This window comes from Pseudophryne corroboree, chromosome 3 (assembly GCF_028390025.1).
Source record: "Pseudophryne corroboree isolate aPseCor3 chromosome 3, aPseCor3.hap2, whole genome shotgun sequence".
Lineage (NCBI taxonomy): Eukaryota > Metazoa > Chordata > Amphibia > Anura > Myobatrachidae > Pseudophryne > Pseudophryne corroboree.
In genome coordinates, this window is record NC_086446.1 from 305075203 (window position 1) to 305098361 (window position 23159).

General features: G+C 42.8%; 2 protein-coding genes across 2 annotated transcripts in view; one reads left to right on the plus strand and one right to left on the minus strand.

The window, feature by feature from the left end:
• CTSZ (cathepsin Z) overlaps positions 1–1996 on the plus strand; it is a 44576-nt gene extending 42580 nt beyond the window's left edge. Inside the window, exon 6 of the mRNA XM_063959383.1 lies at positions 1169–1996. Coding sequence (XP_063815453.1) covers positions 1169–1282 — 114 coding nt within the window. The 3' untranslated portion in view covers positions 1283–1996. The remainder of the gene's footprint in view (positions 1–1168) is intronic.
• Positions 1997–3013: 1017 nt separating this feature from the next.
• NELFCD (negative elongation factor complex member C/D) overlaps positions 3014–23159 on the minus strand; it is a 74371-nt gene continuing 54225 nt past the window's right edge. Inside the window, exons 9-15 of the mRNA XM_063959382.1 lie at positions 14164–14298; positions 11629–11768; positions 11413–11527; positions 10962–11057; positions 8719–8859; positions 8500–8629; positions 3014–3237 (exon numbers count right to left, since the gene is read on the minus strand). Coding sequence (XP_063815452.1) covers positions 3203–3237; positions 8500–8629; positions 8719–8859; positions 10962–11057; positions 11413–11527; positions 11629–11768; positions 14164–14298 — 792 coding nt within the window. The 3' untranslated portion in view covers positions 3014–3202. The remainder of the gene's footprint in view (positions 3238–8499; positions 8630–8718; positions 8860–10961; positions 11058–11412; positions 11528–11628; positions 11769–14163; positions 14299–23159) is intronic.

Sequence of the window (23159 nt, forward strand, 5' to 3'; positions counted from 1 at the left end):
TGCCCCTGTGAATCAGGGCCACAGTATTTCCAGCCTAAGTATCTATTGGGTTCCCATATCAGATCAGCAGATAGTCATTCTTTAAATGTCCAGATCTTAAAGTAACCAGACAGCTGTCAGTCCTGGATATAGTTACCTAGTTTGGACTTCTGTTGGTCATAGGATAGATACTTTGCTGGTTCTCTAGAACTAGCAAAGAAGAAGAAGAGGTTGGCCAGCATCAAAATAGACTATAGCAAGATGGATCAGGTCACTATTCAGCAGGCTGATTCTGGACAGCTGTTCCGGAGGGATGCGGTTAAGATGCAGAGACTGACGGGATCCAGGCACCACCAGGGGAAGCTTAGGTTCGAGCACTAAGGGGGGAGGGTTAGGTTGTGGGGAAAGGGGTGTTAGGTTTAGGGGGTAAAGATAAATTACCTCACCCCTGTCCAGATTTCACAGATCGGGATGCCAGCATTGGTATTAGGACCACCAGCATCCCTTCCAGTGGTCATTCATACTGAACTCGTTCCAGACCATATAGCTGCTCACTCTACCAGATCAATGAGCGCTTCCTGGATGGTAGGGCATGGGGCATCATCCACTGAGTAGCTATGTTAGGCAGCCATGTGGGCCTCTGTCCACAGATTTACAAGATTTTACTGTTTTCATGTCCAAAGATGCTAGCTTTGGATGCAGAGTTCTGTGCTCAGTAGTGTCTGACTGTACTCCCTCCAAGGAGCAGCTTTGAAACATTGCCACAGTAGCAGTGTTCCCCTGACTGGATAAAGAATAAGTATTTCATACTTATGTACAACCTCTTTCCTCCAAGTACCTTCTAAAGAAAAGTTAACCGTTAAATTCCCATATCCTAGCCCTGAATGCAAACCCATGGTAGCAGCATTCCCCAGATGGACTGAGTTAGATGTAAAAGACGAATGAAAGAAATCCTGTTTTTAAGCACATGCACATCACATATATGTCATTTCTGACTTGGGTGCACTGCACTGAAAAAGTCACTTACACATTTAAATGCACAAGGTGCGGGGTAGGTGGACCCAGCCATACATTAATATGGATAAAGCAACACAACACATGTGGCACAGGGCCCACCTAAGCTGTGATACAGATGCTTTGAATTCTCCATGTCTGTCTATGTCTCACAGCCATACTTATTTCCCTGCAGGGGGAGAAGGGCTGGCTGCGCATCGTGACAAGCACATACAAAGGAGGGAAAGGAGCAGATTATAACCTGGCCATTGAGGAGGACTGTGCTTATGGAGATGTAATACTGCCATGATACAATGTTATCACAGAATATGCCATTTTTCCATGAAACTTTAGAAGCTGATGAAACTCCCCACCGCCCTGTCAATGAAGAAATCATATGCAAATCTCCTAACAGTTAAAAACTGCTGGATGCTTTATGAAAATTATAGGAATGCAAATTACAAAATCCAATCAGAGCCAGAGCCGTGCCACATATGATGTTTGGTTGAGTTGCCAAAGCATGGACCACGCAGCCAATGAGAAGCAGAAGTCCTGTTGTATCTTTTGTGAACAGTTAAAACACAGGCCTCAGTAACCAGCAGAGATGGGACTGGCACATAGAAGTGTAGAACAGGATTTTTTTTTATTTTTATGAATTGATGGAACTTCTTTTGTGTAGACAATCATTAACTGTGCACTGATTTCCTTATAGGATTTATAAAATATATGTAGCCGTATCTTTAACAAGAAGAACTTTTATCAAGTATTGAATTTAAGACCTTGTGCATAATATGTAGCTAGCTAAACACTAACCCAACATAAGAAAGGGTTAATCACCAACAAGAGAAGACCAGGTCTAGTGATGTTGGCATTCAATTGTTAACGTTAAGAGACCGTGAATTATTCTTTCATAGCCAAAAAACACTGCACTGACCAGCAGAGCAGAAGGAGAGCGCCAAGAGCCGGCTTTATTGAGATTACACCTCTTTCCAATAAAATCCTGATTAGTATGTACTGATTTTCACAGATTGGCAGAGTAATGACATACTGGAGATAAGATGGTGAAAAAATGGAAACCTAACCTGTGTGTTAAGGTGCATACACATGGTGCGATGCAACCTTACGACTGACTATGTAGTCAAAATCGTAAGGAAAGTTAATGCAAATCGCACCGTGTGTACACAGCTTGCAAAACTGATGTACGCTCCCGTGGGGTCAGTATCGCAAGAAAAGATAGCCTGTGCAGGCAAGTCAATCTTGACTATATTGTGTGCAATCTAGTACACAGTATAGTCAAAACTGGCACTTAGTCAAAATATCACAGTCAAAATCTCAAGTAACGATAGTCATTATCAGTGGTTCAAGTCTCTGGGGAGCACAGGGGAAATCGCAAAGTCAAAATCGGAGACAGTCAATATCTCACCGTAATAATATACGAATAGCAAAAACAGCTGGAGAAAGATATGTAAAAAATAGTTGGAAACCATGTTCTGGCATTAGAATGAATGCTGTTCAACACACACACGCGCACACACACACACACACACACTCTGTATACAAAGATACCTCTTAAGAATACTGAATAAGGTGCTATATATATCCAGCACACAACAACCAGACCTGTCAAATACCTGCAGCACAGATCCATTTGTTTCCACACCAGTTATATGTGCAAAGGGCACAATTCGGAGTCCCTTGGTTCCAGCACACATAAATTACAATTACAAAAAAAGAAGAAACAAAATACAGAAGGCACCTGTTTTCAACATACAGAACCGTGATGATTACTTCTAACACAAACAGCCTAAAGGCACACACACACACACACACACACACACACACACACACAAAACAATTCTAGCCCACACAGAAACCACCTATCAAGATGTAGCCATGTTCACCCAGTATATGCAACTTACAGTCTCTGTACACCTCCCATATACCTTCAGCCAAACAGACAGTACAGAGCCAAGTACATGCTACAGAGAGCCAGATTTGTCTAGCACACTCAGTGTATCTATTTATAACAAAAACACACACATTTTTAAAATAACATTTTGTATTTGTTTAAAAAAACAACCATAACAAATATTTAAACAAAATCAGACTAAAAAAAGTACAAGTCACAAAGCAAGACGTTTATATACACAGGTTCTAGCTGGGAGAAACCGCACAGACGAGAATATGCCTCTCAGTTGGGGTCCAGGGTATGGCTCCTTTCAGCAGCCGCTCAGTTTATCATAATGAATTTGGATTTGCAATGAGCTTAAATAACAGAAAAAGTCAAATGAATATTAAGTATCATCCACACAATAAATAATTTAAAAGTATACAAATGCTACTTTCAGAAAAAAGTAGAAGTATAACAGTTTAGAAAACAAAATCTAAAAAAAAAAATACACACAATATTGACAAATGAATAGGAGGCGCACAATAGTGTAGTACGTTCATAAAAAAAAGTGTATTATTAAAGGTAAGATACACTCACAAGCAGCATAATGCAAGAAGGCATATCATGTATAGGACGCTGGAATCCAGACTCGCCGTCTGCAGACATCCAGGAAGACCGCTGCAGTCCAAGCCTCGATTGCAGTGCCAGTGACGTTAGTTCCGCTTTCGTCACGCCGTCCTGCCCAGACGCAGGACTTTCACAGGTATATTTAGAATGATGGATACACTCTGTACGTTAGATCAACGTTTTGGTTTATTCCAAATCTGCACTCCAGGCGATGGTTTGCAATAAACCTAAATTTTGATATAACTTACGGAGTTTACCAGTCGTTCTTGTATGGGAAGTCCGTGAGTGCCACATAAATATACCCGTGACTGCATTATTTATTGTGGAAGGCATCCGGCATGATGAATTTTTGTGAGTTTGAGTGCAGAGTATAAATATAAATACATACATTATATTAGCGCCACCTAATGTTTTACATTCCACATTACTGAGAAATGCCAGCAAAAAAAACCTACAAGTGAGGAGGTGGCAGGAAAGTAACTTGACAACTAAGAGACCTTTCAGTTTCTTACAATTCTTAAATTCAGTATCCCCTATAAATAGCTGTGAGCCACAGATGCAGACTGTGAAAAAGGTACTGGAATCAATTACACGAGGGTCTCTAAACTCCATTCCTCAAGTACCCCCAACAAGTCAGGTTCTGTGGAACTGTAATCATACACAGGTAAGTTAATGTATGTTGCTGAGTCAGTAATGATCTCACTTAGTTCTGAAATATATATATATATATATATATATATATATATATATATATATATATATATATATATATATATATATATATATATATATATATATATATATAAATAAATGAAAGAACGAGGCGGCACTCTGGAGACTTTGGTCTCGTTCTTTCATTTGTATACACAGACCACCGGGTCTGTTTGGGAGGGCACCGGAGCGTGAGCCTTGCTCTATTAGCCCACGGGAGAGTGCCAGACATACTTCCTCCATATATATATATATATATATATATCTATATCTATCTATCTATCTATCTCTCTAAAATGGAAATAGTTGGCACTCAAAAGCACATAGATACAGACCGGGGTGCCCTCCTTGGATCAATACACAATGTGGGTGTTTGCAGTGTTGGAAGCCACAGTCCACTGGCCCCCTCTCAACAGAAACAGGCGGCACTCCACGGATTTAATGTGAAATAAAAATTTATGGAACAAACAGCATGACGAGTCCAACGTTTCAACACCGCGGCGGGTGTTTTTGTCAAGGACACATGGTGAAAAACTTTTGTTTTCACCATGTGTCCTTGACAAAAACACCCGCCGCGATGTTGAAACGTTGGACTCGTCATGCTGTTTGTTCCATAAATTTTTATTTCACATCAAATCCGTGGAGTGCCGCCTGTTTCTGTTGAGAGGGGGCCAGTGGACTGTGGCTTCCAACACTGCAAACACCCACATTGTGTATATTATATATATATATATATATATATATATATATATATATATATATATATATATATATATATATATATATATTTTTTTATCTATCTATATCTCCAATCCACAAACCGGCACTCCCTTGTAAGCCACAATAACCTGCCAGGTTGCCCTCCTAGGGGCCAGCGAACCCCAATCAATAAGCGAAGACAACCGAGGCGGCACTCCTGGACTCAGTATCTGGTGAAAAGTAACGTGCTTTACTTCAACGTTTCGGGGTGCACCCCCCGTCATCAGGACACACTTACAATCAAACAGTGAGAAAAACGTGCATATAAATACATACTCACAGGTCTTCAGACTCTCTAGCAGCCAGTCAGCGTGTGTCCCCGGCAATCGCGGCTCACTTCTGGTCCCGGGCGTGACATCATACCGGAAGTGACGCCTGCCGGGTCAAGGTGCCACTGCTGCTCAGGTCTCCATGGTGACGCAGCAGCATCGCTCTCCTGGTGTGCAATGCTGTGGATAACACACACTATGGGGGTCATCCCGACCCAATCACTGCTGTGTGTTTTCACACAGCAGCGATCGGGCCAGAACTGCGCATTCGCTGGCGCCGCAGTGCACCGGCGCATGCCAGACGTCTGACACTGCCTAGCGATTGCCTCTGCCTGATTGACAGGCAGAGGCAGTCACTATGTGGGAGGGAGTGGCACGGCGACATTTAGCCGGCGTTTTAGGGGCGCAGTCCGGCCAATGAAGGCATGGCCGGACCGTGCGGGGGGCGGGCCGCAGTGGATGAGTGATGTCACACGCAGCTGCTGCGACCCGGGCTGCGAGGGAGTAACTCCCGACCAGCCACAGGAGCTGCACTGGCCGGGAGTTACTCTTCAAGTACAAAAGCATTGTCGCTGTGCGGTGATTTTGTACTTCTGCTGGGGGTGGGGTGGTGAGCCAGATATGCAGGGCGGACTAGCCCTGTGCTGGGCGTCCCCCCGTATGTCTGAGTAACTGATCGAAGCTGTGCTAAATTTAGCACAGCTACGATCAACTTGGAATGACCCCCTATAATATATATATATATTATATATTATCGCAGAAAGGAGGCGGCACTCAGAGTCTCAAGAACTTGGTGAAAAACCGACCCGTGTTTATTTCAACGTTTCGGGGGACGGACCCCCGTCTTCAGGAAACACACAACAAGTGTATCACACAGTGTACAAACTTAAATACACTGTGTGATACACTTGTTGTGTGTTTCCTGAAGACGGGGGTCCGTCCCCCGAAACGTTGAAATAAACACGGGTCGGTTTTTCACCAAGTTCTTGAGACTCTGAGTGCCGCCTCCTTTCTGCGACTGTATTAGGAGAATCACTCCTTGGGGAGGGCACCTGAGCAGATTCCCAGGTGGAGAGAGAGTGCCGGACTGTAGCGAGGAGTATATATTATATATATATATATATATATATATATATATATATATATACATATACACACACACACACACACACACACACACACACACAGCATTAATACACTCAGCACCAATTTAAAGATAACATTATTAGACACCCCCCTACCCCAGACAACAATACTATATTGCCACCCCAAATGGCATTAATACACCTATACTCCACAGCAACTCTCCTAGAGAACATTAATACTGCCCCACACACTATTCCCTCCTAGCAAACATAAATACAACCCCACAGTTCAACAACCCATCCTAGAGACATTTCACTACACCCCAACACCCCCTCCTAGCGACACTTTAGTACACCCCCACTGCCCAATACCCCCACAGGCTCCTAGAGAACATTAATACTCCCCCACACCACTTCCTCCTAGTTAACATTAATACACTGCCTCCATGGCATGGATACTTGACTTTGAAACTGTGAGCCTGAGGACGAAGGGAGCTGCGTGCACAGCCAGCAGCTCCCTCCAGACATCCTGACACCCAGAAACTCCCACTTCCTGTCAATCTCCTTGTGTTCGGCACTGCGACTGAAAGCGTCGCTAGAACCCGTGCAAAACCACGTCGCTCGTTGTACCCTTACGACGCCCGTGCGCATTGCGGTGCATACGCATGCGCAGATTAGCCCCGTTTTGCCATGATTGCTGCTCTGCGAAAACCCTTAGCGAGCGATCAACTCGGAATGAGGGCCAACAATCACAGCAGAACTGCTAGATTACCTGACTGAAATGACAATTTAGGGAATTCAAATCATCAGCTGCAACCAGCATTGCATGTTTTTCCTTTCACCCCATAAAGGTGCAATGCCACATCGTAAGTGGCCGATATGTGCGCAACCGGGCTTCACATGGAAGTCAATTCTAGCCAATATTTCATTTATAGGCCCTGCAACTGCAATGAAAAATACCAATGACAAACTACGTTTGATAGTAATCACAGCTCGCCTATGCAGCCCCCAGTCATGTGCTACACACCTTATTATTCACTTGTTGTATAACTTTCATACGGTCTGTTACTAAATTTGTTCAAAACGCATCAATTTTTCAAGTTTACTAGTTGCCTACATATAATGAAGACAGTCATTTTGTAAGCTGAATCAATATTAATGAGAAGGCAGACTGGGTTTCACTAGGAACTTGCAACATCAATGAGGGACGAGGTACAGAGTGCCTCATACCTCAGTGTTGTCATTAGTTCCCAGTGACTTTGTAGGCTTCACTCATAACTATTGGTTCATCTCACATTATGGGGCCAATCCTATTCCTCAGGATTTTTTTGTGGCTTCGAGTAAGTGCTACCTTTTGCCGCTCTGTTGCTGCCGCCGCTCCGCGTACGCGGCTTTTTCTGTGATGGAGACAGTGCACAGCTGCCTGTCTCCATCTTTAATATTAAATATTCGGGCTATGCGGGGCGGGGGGGGGGGGGGGGATGGGTCCAGGTACTGTCAGCCAGTACTACGGTGTACTTACTGAGGATGGCTGTCTTCTTCCTGCTGTCCCGGCTGCTCTGAGGCATTGTCGCGTCATTATTACATGAGTGCGACACTGCCGGGAGCCAGATGCAGAGCTTCCTGGACTTCCTGCAGCGCTCTCCAGTAGCCGGCCCTGGCTGAGGCACTTATACTAGTGCCGCTGCTAATGCTTTTTTTCAATGGGCTTTTACAGCCCGTAGCTTGTCCCCGCCCCCTGCCTGCCCACAGCTTCAGCTCCTTCAATATTGTAAGTGTGAGGCAGCGCTCTCGGTGCCTCACAAACAAATGTGGCTGCATTTGAACAACAAAATTGATTATTATAATACAAAACACATTCATAACACAGAATGTGTGTTAAAAATATGTTCTTTGTATTATTTTAATCATTAAATGACAGGTGAGGCACTGCCTCCCCTGACTGCACGTCCCTGGGACAGAGTTACCCATCCGCTGCAGTGTGTGTGATCACCAGACAATGATGTCTATTTACTAAGCCTTGGACGGAATTAAAGTACCAGCCAATCATCTCCTAACTGCCATGTTACAGGCTGTGCTCAAAAAATGACAGTTAGGATCTTGTTAAAAATGCCTTTTAAATCTATGCTAGGTAATTAGAAAACAAAAATCAAACTGGTGGCACTGGTGTTTGAGGACTTCCTACCTATAAATTCTGTTACAGGGTCATGTTCTCCTTCCGTCTTAATGGTGCCAGCTATACTTTCATTCTCTAGGATGGGAAGAAACAGTTGCACAAAATCTGAGGTGTAGGGTGGAGCGATGACATCCAGGACCTGGTTAGAGAATGGAGGTTGCAAAAAAACAGAAATCTAGCCATGTACAAGACAGGAAAGGAACTGTGATATGGGTTATTAGAACTCACCTCTGTTACAAAGTATCGTATGAGAGAGATGTCTGTGTCAAGTTTCTCCAAGCACTTGCGGATGTAAGTGACAACGGGCAAAACATAACCTCGGCTCAATAAGTGAACCATTCTGTCCAGCAAAGTCTTCTTTAGTTCCAACTAATATAGAGGAAAGCACAGACTCATATCTGTTCATGTATAGTTTGGAGGAGAGAAGGGAAAGGGGGGACATGATAGAAACATTCAGATATATCAAGGGTCTTAAAGTTTAGGAGGGAAACATTCTTCAAAGGAAGAGAAGTATTAGAACTAGAGGACATACACTGAGACTGGAGGGGGGGAGGTTCAGGGGACATTTAAGGAAGTTACTTCACAGAAAGGGTAGTTGATAAGTGGAACAGCCTCCCATTAGAGGTGGTAGAGGTTAAGACTGTAGATCAATTTAAACATGCTTGGGATAGGCATATGAATATCCTTACAAAGAATTAAGGTTAAAAAAGTACTGCAATTTATTTATAAACATCTGAACTTGAACCTTCAAATGATTAGGGAATCTTTTAGTGACCACAATTATCCTACACACACGTGACATTTAAGTGTGCAAATCAGGTAAATATTTTTATCTCATTGATGGTTAGTGAAGTCATCATTGTAGTATCCCATCAATGTTGCTTAAAGATGTATAACAACCTAGGGGACAAAATCCTAGGTAGCTGCACCCACAAGCCAGAACCTCTGCACAGGGATTTTCCTGGGACTCCTCTGCATCTAGGACAGCCCTGCCAGGAAGCAGCCCCGCAGAATAAGCAGTTTCCAACTTTGTGTCATTATACAATAGCAGATCTTTGGCAACACTAAATAACATCACATTACTGGTGGGATGCATCATTCAGTTGCCTAATGATAATAACATGCAATCTTTTAATGTAAATCCATGTTCTTGGGATATATTAATCACAAAATGTATCACTTTATGTATAAAGCATCAAAATATCATGCAGCATTATATACTGAGGGGGATCAAGAAAAAACAAATGCCATGTCATGAAACAGAAAGTAAAGAAGGGCCTACCTAAAACAAGCTTACTGTCTAAGTGGAGTTGCATACAAGTAACAGTTAACACGATCAGCGTGCGCTTGCACATGCCTTATATCTGGTGCAAAAGATTTGTCCAAAATGAGGCACATCTCTGGATATGTACATCCTACACAGCCTGCGATTCCATCTACCACACTCCCTCAGAACACTTAGCTCACCTGCAGATGTTCCATGTCACCCATTCAGTAGCAAGTGCCAGTAGCTGCACCTGATTGCATATGCATGGCTGACACATGCACACTGAACAACTGGAAGATGCGTTGCACGCAACTCTGCAGTCTCTCCTCAGATAACGTACTGCATGAAATCATAGGGCTGTGCAGAGGAGATCATGTGATGAAGCTGGCTGCTCTTATTAGCTGGTTTATACCATTAAAGTACTGCAAAGGTCAGAGCTGTAGGTGAACGCTCTCAGAGCCAATGCTTGCCCAATGATCTAAGGGATTCTACAGCTTGGGTTTAATTATAACACTATTTCCACAGACCCAATAACATTACTAATTCATTACAAAATGATTATCTGCTATGGCAAGGACAAGTGAATCATGATTAGCCTTCTTGATAAACTTAACAACCTGATGTAACCCATAACAGCAACAAGAGTAGATATTAATGCCCTTATTTATCAATGAGTGATAAATTGCACAAGCCAATTAGCTCCTAACTTCCATGTCACAGGCTGGGTTTAAAAAATGAGAGTTAGGAGCGGACTGGCTGGTGCAATTTATCACTCATTGATAAATAAGGGCATACAACTGTAAATCTAGTCAGACTAATGAACAACATATCTGACAGCTTGCTGGTAGGTTAGGTACAGCAACAGAATAGATATATGTATGGGTTCACTACGATATGCCGGCGGTCGGGCTCCCGGCGACCAGCATACCGGGAGCCCGACCGCCGGCTTACAGACAGTGTGGCGAGCGCGAATGAGCCCCTTGTGGGCTCGCTGCGCTCGCCACGCTATGGGCACGGTGGCGCGCCACACTATTTTATTCTCCCTCCAGGGGGGTCGTGGACCCCCACGAGGGAGAATAAGTGTCGGTATGCCGGGTGTCGGGATCCCGGCGCCGGTATACTGTGCGCCGGGATCCCGTCAGTCGGCATACAGAAGACCACCCATATGTACAGCATCTGCCCAGTATACACCACAGTCACTTACCTGCTCCATAACATCCAGCTGTGAGTGCTCTGTTTCAAAGAGTTTAATAAGCAGTTGCAGTACCTGCGGATGTAGAAGCTGATGACAAGTACTGATCTGCAAAAACGGGAGAAAATAGTAACAAATTCAGAAAACCAATCACAAAATTCCCTTGGACGCACATACCATCTTATTTGCCGTACAATTTAAACTTGTAAAAAAAAAAAAGTCCATAGAGCTCCACTGAAGTGTTACAGTGGGACTGTCCACTTTACATTAAATCTGTTAGTACTGGGAACAGGAGACTTTCTGGTTAAAAACAGCTAACCAATTAAAAAAAAAAATAAAAAGAAGAAAATAAAACTAATAAAAGCATAATCACTTTCATTTTTATCCCTATAAAAAAATAAAAATAAAATAAAAAGCTATTGTTTATTTTGACTTTAAAATTAAATGTGTCCCCATAGTTTACCTCATCCAGCAAGGCCAGATGTACAGGCGTGTGATCCGTCTGTAACTGGAAATAACGGGGCTCTGACACTGTCCAATCCACCCACTTTAAAACACCCATAGCCACAACTGGGAACCTAGGGTAAAAACATAATAGATTAAAACTGCCATGGCTGCAGCCTGCATCTCATGACATCAACGCTCTCCCTTATCCCATGGCTGCGACATCACCACTAACCTGATACACTGATACAAGGTGCTGAGTTCAGCAACAAGCTCTGATGCTCCTTTGTTTTCATTACAGCACAGGTTATGGACAGTCTCCACCGCCTTGGATGTGGATTTCAGTTCATCCTTGTTAATATTCACTCTCTTATTCTGCAGTAAAAACACAACAAGCAGATGACTATAGCACAGAAAACCAGTTAAGTCCATCTCAGGGTTACCTTCAAGTACAGCTTAATATATTTATGTAGCCTGTAGTGTAATGGACAATTTTTTAACTTAACTTTTTTAGGTCACTTAATTTTCATACGAGAATTAAGGACTAAAAGGGTTATTCAGACTTGTTAGCAAACCCAAAAAACTAGCAATTGAGCAAACCCATCTTGCACAGCAGGTGGGGCAGATGTAACGTGTGCAGAGAGATTTAGATTTGGGTGGGTTATATTGTTTCTGTGCAGGGTAAAAACTTACTGCTCTATTTGTATATTCCAATTTAGATTAAATTTTGAACACACCCCACTCAAATCTAATCTCTCTGTACATGTTACATCTGCCCCACCTGCAGTGCCACATGGTTTTGCCCATTAGTGTCTCTTTTTTTTTTGTTTGCTAACAACTCGGAATAACCCCCTAATCAGGATTCTGATCTGTAAAATGTTAGTGCATTCTTTAACACTTTAATACAACTGCATCCTCTAAGGAAGACACTGATTCTACTTGTCAGAATGGACACATGAATATTTCACCCCTGTTCAAAATGACTTCCAAATGATTAACACCCCCCCCCCCCCCCGCCCCCCACATCATCATGCAAAAAAAAAAATGTCATAAAACCCTGGAAATATGTAAATATAAATGAAAAGGCCAAGATGTATATCCACCTTCCACTATCTCTTCCCATTCAAACAGTATGACAGCACTGTATGCCATTTGGTAGTGACTACTTTATTATTGGTGGCTTATAGTAGCCACACGTACTTCCCCCACTATCTGCAACAACTTATTTCACTACCTTATGCATCAAACATTCCCCACACCTCTAAGATTGTAAGCTCAATTGGCCGCATCCATTTGTTACATTCTATTTGATATAATTATGTGTCATTTGGTTGTATAGAAATCCCCTCAATTGACTGTGCTGCATAACACGTTGATATTTTATAACTAAAGAGGTTAAGAATTCCTTCTGTCAGTCTTCCTTGAACATAAGGAATGTTCTCTTGCAATTACTCCACTGAAAGTTATGGGCTAGTTCATGAGAACTCAGCAAAACATCTTCCAGATCCTCCAAAAACGCTATAGCCAAATTATCAAGAAATACAAAAAAATATTTTTTTGTATGGCCAAACCAACTCTTTGGCTAGACAATCTCCCCAAATTTTGCCTCCCCCAGGGGTCCCCTGTGTTACCTGTTGCTGAAAGCCAGCTGAAGTATACTGAAATTCACCTAGTCTTTTCAACAGAGCAGAACAGACACTCTCTAATAAGCACCATTACAGACTGAGGGCCTAATTCAGCGTGGATCGCAAAAGCAAAATCTTTCTCTAATGGGCAAAACCATGTGCACTGCAGGGGGGCAGATATAACATGTGCAGAGAGAGTTAGATTTGGGTGGGGTGTGTTCAAACGGATATCTAAATTGCAGTGTAAAAATAAAGCAGCCAGTATTTACCCTGCACAGAAACAAAATAAGGCCCTAAATACTTCCTCACTACAAGATCACAGCATGATACATCAGGTCATGTAATAGGAAGACTGAAGCTCACCCATCCTTCTGTATGGAGGGTATAGTGTGGGGCCCAAAACAGCAATATGGTGGCTACCCACACCACACCCATTAAATATATGTTTTCCATTTAGTGGAAACCTGAACACAACAGACTTTTAAACCTCAATGATGGGTTTACCTTTAGGTCAATAAAGAATAAAACTACTTCCCCTGACATGCAGGAATTTCCCAGACTCTGTGGTTGTGGAGAAAACTTCCACTACCTGTACTTCCATGAGGATGTAGTCAATATCTCAGCTTGCAGACGGTCAGAATGCCGGCAGATCACGACAGTAAGTAAAGTGGTTAGGGTTAGGCACTAGGGGAGGGTTAGGCTACGGAGGGGTGGGTTAGAATACTTACCAAAATCTTTTGGGATTTTGAACATCAGGATGGTGCTGTTGGGATTCGGACCGTCAGCATGCTAGGATATAGTACCCAACCCCATCCATGATCCTCCAGGACTCACGTTCTGGAGTTGTAATGTAAACTGCTGCTGACAAAAAGAAAAACTGACTGGGGGAATGGTCCATGTGTGCTAGCAGTGAATTACCTTATTAGTATGACCATGTCATGTTTCTGATACCTCACCAGCATACTTGCAGGTGGTCACAAAATGTACTGACATGAAAGGTCAAGTTGGCCCAGAATCACAGAAACCACTAACATAGGAGAACTAAGTCAGTTTTTCTCTTTCTCATCATGGAGTTCACTTTCAAATTCCCATTGCCTACTACAGTAGTAGTACATAAAGTCACAGATTTACAGGAGGTATCGCACCTTCTTCCAAGTCTCCACCACACTGGATGCATAGGCCAAGATGTGGATGTATTTGTGTTTGTGGTCTTGGTTTATCTTGGCACCCGGTTTAAAGAGGGACTGCATGAAAAGATCCAAGAAGGCAGGAACACGGATCTAGGTAGAGAACACGGATAAGGCAATGTTGTCAGCTAGTGCATGATGTAATAGGAAACAGTGATGTGGGAAATGTGTCAGGTATCAAACAGAATCAGCGGAGAGATTTGTAAATGTATAAAATTCTGCACCAAACTCACTTATGATCTGGCACTTAGGATTTTGTATTAAACATAGAAATAATTGTATTCTGGCAGTGGAGAAAGGGCTGTCTCATTAGTCTTGTGGAGGAAGAGCTAAATCACAGGTTCTCAAACTCGGTCCTCAGGACCCCACACGGTCCATGTTTTTCAGGTCCCCTGTAGATTTTAAAAATGTGACAGTTGGTGATACACAGTGCAGCTGCTGGGTGACATGGAAAACGTGAACCGTGTGGGGTCCTGAGGACTGAGTTTGAAAACCACTGAACTAGATTAATACATTTCAATATTGTGTATTTAATATTCTGGCTGCCAGTTAGAAATGGTACTTCATGTAACTAATATATACAGGTCCAGAACAAAGGTCATTTAAGAGACCTTACTGTAGTATCAGGATAACCAGAGAATCCACACTACAGTATTTATTTCAGACAAAAATAGACGTTATGGTTAGAACTTACCGTTGATAACGTGATTTCTCTTATGTCCACAGGTATCCACAGAATAACATTGGGATATGGTTGAGCGACAGCGGAAATGGCACCAACACGGTCACGAGCTTTCTGGCCTCCCAGGATGCATCGGGGCCTCACCATATAGTCCCGCCCACCGACTCAGTCAGATCAGTTCTTTCCACAGCGATTAAGGCAGGAGCATCAGGTAGAGACCTGTTTAGGCGATAACACCACACATGCACACCCTTCCATACAAGAGGGAAGAGGTTTAGTGATTGTCTAGATCCTCAAAACAGGTGCGTCAGGGTGGGATCCCTGTGGATATAAGAGAAATCACGTTATCAACGGTAAGTTCTTACCATAACGTCTATTTCTCTGGCTGGGTCCACAGGATTATCCACAGGATAACATTGGGATTCCCAAAGCCAATTTTAGTGGTGAGGACGCTCCTGATTACACAGGAGGACCTTTCGCCCGAAGTCTACGTCATGAGAGGCAAAAGTATCAAAGGCATAATGTCTGATGAATGTGTTTCTGGAAGACCATGTGGCTGCCTTACATATCTGTTCTGCTGAAGCACCCTCTTGTGCTGCCCATGAAGGACTTACCTTACGTGTAGAGAGTGTGCAGAGACATTAGCCGGAGTAGGGAGATCTGCATGAGAATAAGCTTCTGATATTACCATTCGTAGCCATCTCGCCAGCGTCTGTTTACTAGCAGGCCATCCTCTTCTATGGAATCCGTAGAGGATGAAGAGAGAATCTGTTTTCCTGATGGCACTAGTACGATCTATGTAGATTCTTAAAGCTCGGGCTACGTCCAGCGACGCTTCTCCCGCAGATAGTCCCGGTACCTGAAAAGCTGGGACTACACTCTCTTCATTCAGGTGAAACTTTGAAACCACCTTTGGAAGATAACCAGATCTGGTTCTGAGAACTGCTCTGTCTGGAAAAAAACTTAGGAAAGGAGACTTACACGATAATGCTCCTAAATCTGACACTCTTCTGGCTGACGCCATTGCCAGTAGAAAAAGCACTTTAGCCGTTAACCATTTAAGATCTGCTCTCTTAAGCGGTTCAAACGGAGGACCCTGGAGGAATTTAAGCACTAAATTCAGATTCCAGGGAGCTGCAGGAGGAACAAATGGAGGTTCAATATGTACAACTCCCTGAAAGAAAGTACGTACATCCTGTAAATCAGCAATCTTTCGCTGAAACCATACAGTTAATGCAGATACTTGAACTCTCAAGGAAGCAACTTTCAAACCTTTAGCCAATCCTGCTTAAAGGAAATCCAAAATCCTGGAAACTTTAAAAGATCTTGGATTCAAATTTTTTCCAGTACACCAATGAATATACGCTTCCCATATTCTATGATACACATGAGCTGAAGAAGGCTTTCTTGCTCTAAGCATAGTTTGGATTACTTGTTTCGAAAATCCTCTCGCTTCTAAGATAGAGGTTTCAACAGCCACGCCGTCAAAGACAGGTGATCCAGATGACTGTGGCAACAAGGACCATGCATTAGCAGATCTGGACGTTGAGGGAGCAGAATCGGTGATTCCACAGACATTCTTAACAGATCTGTGTACCAATGCCTTCTTGTCCAAGCTGGAGCTATTAGAATTATTGCTCCCTTTGCTTGCTTTATTTTTCTCACTACTCTGGGTAACAGAAATATTGGAGGGAACAGATACGCCAGACGAAATTTCCATTCTACTGACAGTGCGTCTACAAGGACCGCTCCTGGGTCCCTTGTTCTCGATCCGTACCTTGGAACTTTGTTGTTTAGACGAGACGCCATGAGGTCTATATCTGGTAGACCCCATCTGTTCACTAGTGTCTGAAACACTTCTGGGTGTAATGCCCATTCGGTTTCCTGAATGGTGTGTCGACTGAGAAAATCCGCTTCCCAGTTCAGAACACCTGGGACAAACACTGCTGACAATGCTAGGAGATGGAGTTCTGCCCATCTTAGAATGGGAGTTACCTCCTCCATCAGTCTCTTGCTGTGAGTTCCTCCTTGATGATTGAGGTACGCTACTGCTGTCGCATTGTCTAAGCGGATCTGGACTGGTCTTCCTTGCAGACTGTCCTTTGCCTGAACTAGAGCCATGTAAATGGCCCTTATTTCCAACAGATTTATTGGCAGGCGACTTTCCCTTGCGGTCCATTTCCCCTGGAACCACAGGCTTCCGAGTACCGCACCCCAGCCTTGCAGGCTGGCATCTGTTGTCAGGACTTGCCACTCTTTTATCCAAAAGGGTCTCCTCTTGTTTAAATGGTCTGTCTGTAGCCACCACGCCAGAGACCTTTTTACGTTTACTGGAAACTTTATCATCTGCTTTTTTATCGTCTGATGATTTCCGTTCCATTTGGTCAGAATAAGGTGCTGCAATGGTCTGGAGTGGAATTGCGCAAATTCCACCATGTCGAAGGTTGATACCATCAGACCCAACAGTCGCATTGCTGCATGGACTGACATTGTCTGGGTGTGCAACGCTTCCTGAGCCATGACCTGCACCTTGACTATCTTTTTCTCTGGTAAGAGAACTTTCTGTAGGTCTGAATCCAATATGGCCCCCAAATGAACCATCCGCTGTGACGGATTCAGAGACGACTTTTCCCAATTTATGAGCCACCCGTGTCTCTGTAAACAAACTATTGTCTGTTGAAGATGGCTCAGGAGTAAATCTTGCGAATGTGCTAAGATTAACAGGTCGTCTAGGTATGGGAATATTCTTATCCCATGTTTGCGCAGACAAGCTGCCATAACCACCATGATCTTGGTAAACACCCTGGGTGCTGTTGCTAGCCCGAAGGGCAAAGCTTGGAACTGAAAATGTTCCTGGAGGTAACACTGATGAGACAGTGCTATAGGCACATGTATGTAAGCATCCCGTACATCCAGAGATACCATGTAATCTCCCGGTTCCATGGCCAACATACGTCTCCATGTGGAACTTCGGGATCCAAATGTATTTGTTTAACATTTTTAGATTGAGAATTGGTCGATATGACCCATTTGGTTTCTGGATCAGAAACAGATTGGAGTAAAACCCCTGTCCCCTTTGTGATGGAGGTACTGGGACAATCACACCAGACTGCAGTAATTTTTGGACTGCTTCTTGCAGGGCATTGGCCTTCGACGCTATGCGAGACGGGCTGGTGCAAAAAAATCTTTGAGGAGGCTGCCTCCTGAATGGGAACCCATACCCCTGAGATACCACCTTCTGCACCCAAGCATCTGTTGTTGACTGCTGCCATATGTGTGCAAAATGAAGGAGTCGGCCCCCAACCCTGGAATCCTCCAGGCGGAGGCCCGTCTCTTCAGGCTGATGGTTTCTGTTCAGGCTTGGAAGCTGGCTTTTTGCTAGCCCACTGCTTCCTACCCCTGGTTTTGAACTGGGGTTGCTTAGACTCCTCTTTAGCTTTCGCTTTGCTTTGCCAACGAAATGAGCAAAACTTTGAACCCTTAGACTTATAACCCTAAGTAGACGGAAATCTGACCTTCTTTGATTCAGCCTCTGATTCTAGGATATCAGATAATGGTTTCCCAAACAATATATTACCAACGAAAGGCAATGCTTCCAATTCTTTCTTGGATTCCGCATCTGCTTTCCAGGTACGTAGCCAAACTGCTCTGCGAGCGGCTACTGTCAAGGCTGAAGCTTTAGAAGCAACTGTACCCATATCAATTGCTGCTTCTTCTAAGTATTGGGCAGATTGTCTTAAACGGCTTAAAAGGTACTCTTGCTCCGAAGTAGGAGAAGAGATATAATTTTCTAGTTCCTCTATCCATTCGCCCATTGCCTTTGCTATCCAGGCCGAAGCCATAGCAGGTCTTACCACTGCTCCTACTAGAGAAAATAAGTTTTTCAAAAAGCTATCTACCCTTCTGTCTGTGACATCATTTAGTGAGGTAGATGACAGTGGTAAAGCAGATTTATACACAAGTCGCAGAACATGTGCATCTACTTTTGGAGGAACTTCTCTTTTCGAACAATCCGCAGCTGGAAATGGATAATAAGAATTCCATCTTTTCGGAATCTTCTATTTCTTACTGGGCGTCGCCCAAGACTCATCCATCATTTCCGCCAGTTCATCTGACGCTGGGAATTCAGTTTTCACTGATTTTGTTAGTTTAAACACAGGTGCTTTAGATTTTAACACTGTTTTAGCTGGCTCTTTCAAAGAGAGAACAGCCTTCACAGCATTAATAAGTTCAGTTACATCGTCTGAACTAAATCTCTGCGACTGATCATCTTTCAGAGTATTTGAATATACTGTATCATCATCTGTTGTATCATATTGTGTAGTCTGCCACATATACGCATCTGTCTTAGTCTTACCTGTCCCTTGGTTGCTTGTAGAGGCTACTGGAACCAAGCCGTAGGAAGGGAGCTGCATGTATGGGTTAATAGTGTAACCTAACCCCTGAGGTGGTGCTACCGGAGCTAACCTGTCCGCTATTGAAGATAGCCTCAGTCAGGTGCCATCTCTTTTGTCGTGACGGATTGCACCTGAATGAGGAGGGGGCAGCGGTGCTGGGGGGGAAGGATGGTTAGAAGGTTGGAGGAGATTTTAAACTAGGAGCCTGGGGGGAGGGTTTAGCTAGAAACTACGGGTCATGCAGTGAGAATAGTGGGGATGGCGGTAGTAAACGAAATGGGGGAGAAGTTGGGGGGAGGGTAAGAGCAGGCGGTAAGGTTACTAACATGGGTACTAAAAGGGATTTTACCAAAGCACTAACCAATGATGATTACAGGTCATCATTGCTACATAAGGTGAAAGATGTCCCTAACGCAAGGGAAAATGCTTATCTTAGTTGTATGTATGTAAACGCCAGAAGCATTACTGGTAAAAAGGGTGAACTAGAAATACTTGCAGCAAGCAAACAGTATGATATTATAGGCATTACTGAAACTTGGTGGGATGAATCTCATGATTGGTCAGTCTGGAGGGCTATACACTGTTTAGGAGAGACAGACTAAATAAAAAGGGTGGAGGGGTGTGTCTTTACGTAAAGCCGTTTTTAAAACCTGATATACGGGAAGATATTCAGGAGGGGACTGTAGACACTGTCGAGACATTATGGGTAGAAATTGCATGCGGGGGAAAAAGGAATAAAAAAGTTAGTATTGGGTGTATGCTATAGGCCGCCTGGTATCAACGCATCTGATGAGGAATTGTTACTAAAGCAAATTGAAAGAGCAGCAGGAGTAGGAGACATAGTAGTGATGGGAGATTTTAACTATCCAGAGATAAACTGGAAAAACGATTCATGTGATACTGCTAGGGGAAATATGTTTTTAAACACACTTAATGATAACTACTTAGTCCAACTAATTGAGGAACCAACTAGGTACAATGCAATCTTAGACCTGGTATTAACAAACAATGGGGATTTGGTATCAGGTATTATAGTAGGGGAACCCATAGGAAACAGCGACCACAATATGGTCACATTCAATATCAGTTTCCATAAACAGCCCTATACTGGCTCAACTAGGACTCAACTTTAGCAAAGCAAATTTTGAAAAGATGAGGGTATTTTTCAGGGATACTGAATGGGAAGGTTTGTTTTTAGGAAAAACTACTACGGAGAAATGGGAGGTACTAAAATTCCTGCTAGCTAAAAATACACTCAAATTTATTCCTATGAGTAGCAAAAAAAGGAATAAAAATCATAAACCGATGTGGCTTAACAAAAAGATTAAGGAACTTATGGGCAAGAAAAGGCGAGCATTTAAAAAATACAAATCTGACGGGGAAGCAGAGTAATTTCAGCACTATAAGGAATGTAACAAAATTTGCAAAAAGGAAATAAGAGCGGCTAAAGTAGAAACTGAAAAACTAGTAGCAAAGGAAAGCAAAGCAAATCCCAAAAATTATTTAAATACATTAATAGCAAGAGATTAAAGAAGGAGAGTATAGGCCCTTTAAAAGACAAGTTGGGAGTCTTAAGCAAAAATGATAATGACATAGTGGACACACTAAATGAGTTTTTTTCAACAGTATTCACTAGAGAGGACCCATTTCAGGGACTGACACACAATCTCAATAATGAGAATATCCCACTGATAGGTACTTATTTAAGCAAGGAAGTAGTCTGTGACCGATTCAAACATTTAAAGATTAATAAATCACCAGGGCCCGATGGTATTCACCCAAGGGTTCTAATGGAGCTTCACTCTGAACTGGCAAAACCGCTATCTTTGATCTTTAAGGATTCAGTTATATCAGGTATGGTTCCCAAAGACTGGCGTATAGCGGAAGTAGTGCCTATATTCAAAAAGGGAAGTAAAGCTGAACCAGGTAATTATAGACCAGTTAGTCTTACATCTATAGTGGGGAAAGTATTGGAAGGTATTCTAAGAGATAGTATTCAGAAGTTCCTTGAAGTCAATAAGGTCATTAAAAGGAATCAACATGGGTTTATGAAGGACAGATCCTGTCAAACCAACTTACTTGGCTTTTATGAAACGGTAAGCGCAAACCTAGATCAGGGTAAAGACGTGGATGTAATCTTTTTAGACTTTGCCAAAGCGTTCGATACTATACCACACATGAGACTTATCTACAAGCTACAAGAATCAGGGCTAGGAAGCACAATATGCACTTGGGTCAAAAACTGGTTAGATAATAGGGAGCAGCGCGTTGTGGTTAATGGATCTTTTTCAACTTGGACTGAAGTGCTAAGTGGTGTGCCGCAAGGCTCAGTATTAGGACCGCTATTGTTCAATATTTTCATTAACGACCTAACAGAAGGTCTAGAGAGCATGGTGTCAATTTTTGCAGATGATACCAAATTGTGTAAGGCTATAAATACAGAGGAGGATGCAGAGTCTCTTCAGAACGACTTAGTTAAATTAGAAGCATGGGCAGCCAAATGGAGAATGCGCTTCAACACAGACAAGTGTAAGCTAATGCACTGTGGTAACAAGAACAAAAATTACACCTACCTACTAAATGGGGTAAAATTAGGGGATTCTGTACTGGAAAAGGACTTGGGTGTCCTCATAGATAGCAAGATAAGCAGTAGTACCCAAAGTAGGACTGCAGCAAAGAAGGCTAATAAGATATTAGCATGCATAAAACGGGGTATTGATGCTAGGGACGAGAGTATTATACTCCCGTTATATAAATCACTAGTGAGGCCACACCTTGAATACTGTGTACAATGCTGGGCACCGTACTACAAAAAGGATATCCTGGAGCTTGAAAAGGTACAGAGGAGGGCGACCAAACTAATTAAGGGCATGGAGACGATGGAATACAAGGAAAGGCTTGAAAGACTAGGCATGTTTACATTGGAAAAGCGGAGACTAAGAGGGGATATGATCAACATCTACAAATATATAAGGGGACAATACACAGAGCTTGCGCGGGACCTGTTTTTGGTTAGATCAACACAGAGGACTCGTGGACACTCGCTCAGGTTAGAGGAGAGGAGATTCCGCACAATACGGCGTAAAGGCTTTTTCACGGTAAGGGCAATACGTGTTTGGAATTCCCTGCCCGAGGGAGTTATAATGGCGGAATCTGTCAACACCTTTAAGAATGGGTTAGATAAATTTCTAATGGATAAGGATATCAAGGGGTATGGTGCTTAGTCATGCATTATAGTTACTATAAATAGGGATAAAATGCAACGGCTGACAGCAGCATCAGTCAGAAATTTTAGTCAAATCATCATGCATAGGAGACCACAAATAGGTTGAACTCGATGGACAATTGTCTTTTTTCAACCTCAGATACTATGTTACTATGAGTCTTTGCGAACATATTCCATGGTGGCTCTGTTGGTGGTTGAACCAACTCCTGTTTTTTACTTTGCTGAAAAGCAAAACAGTTCGCACACAAGCCCTCATAAGTGACTAATTGATCCACATCAATTAACCCTGTCTTACAAGATAAGCATGTTAGGGATGTAGGAGTGCTTGATAAATTATCCTCGTCACTTTTGCCGCTCACAGACATGGTAATAATCTGTTAATGACTACACAATTTGTGACTGAAAATCACCTATATATGAGTATAAAGAAGTGAAATCAATCTGACCACAGTGCACCTGAATTGATGGTCAGAACAGGACTGACATTACACAAAAAAGTCAGCACTCATACTAGCAGTCAGTCACATGTTAAAGCATTAGACATTGTCATATGAGAATACAACCCCATTACAACTTATAAATAAGTAGGAAAATTGTACTTCTGTTTTTAACTGGTTCTTTTTCAACATTACATGCAGAAAACACAGTA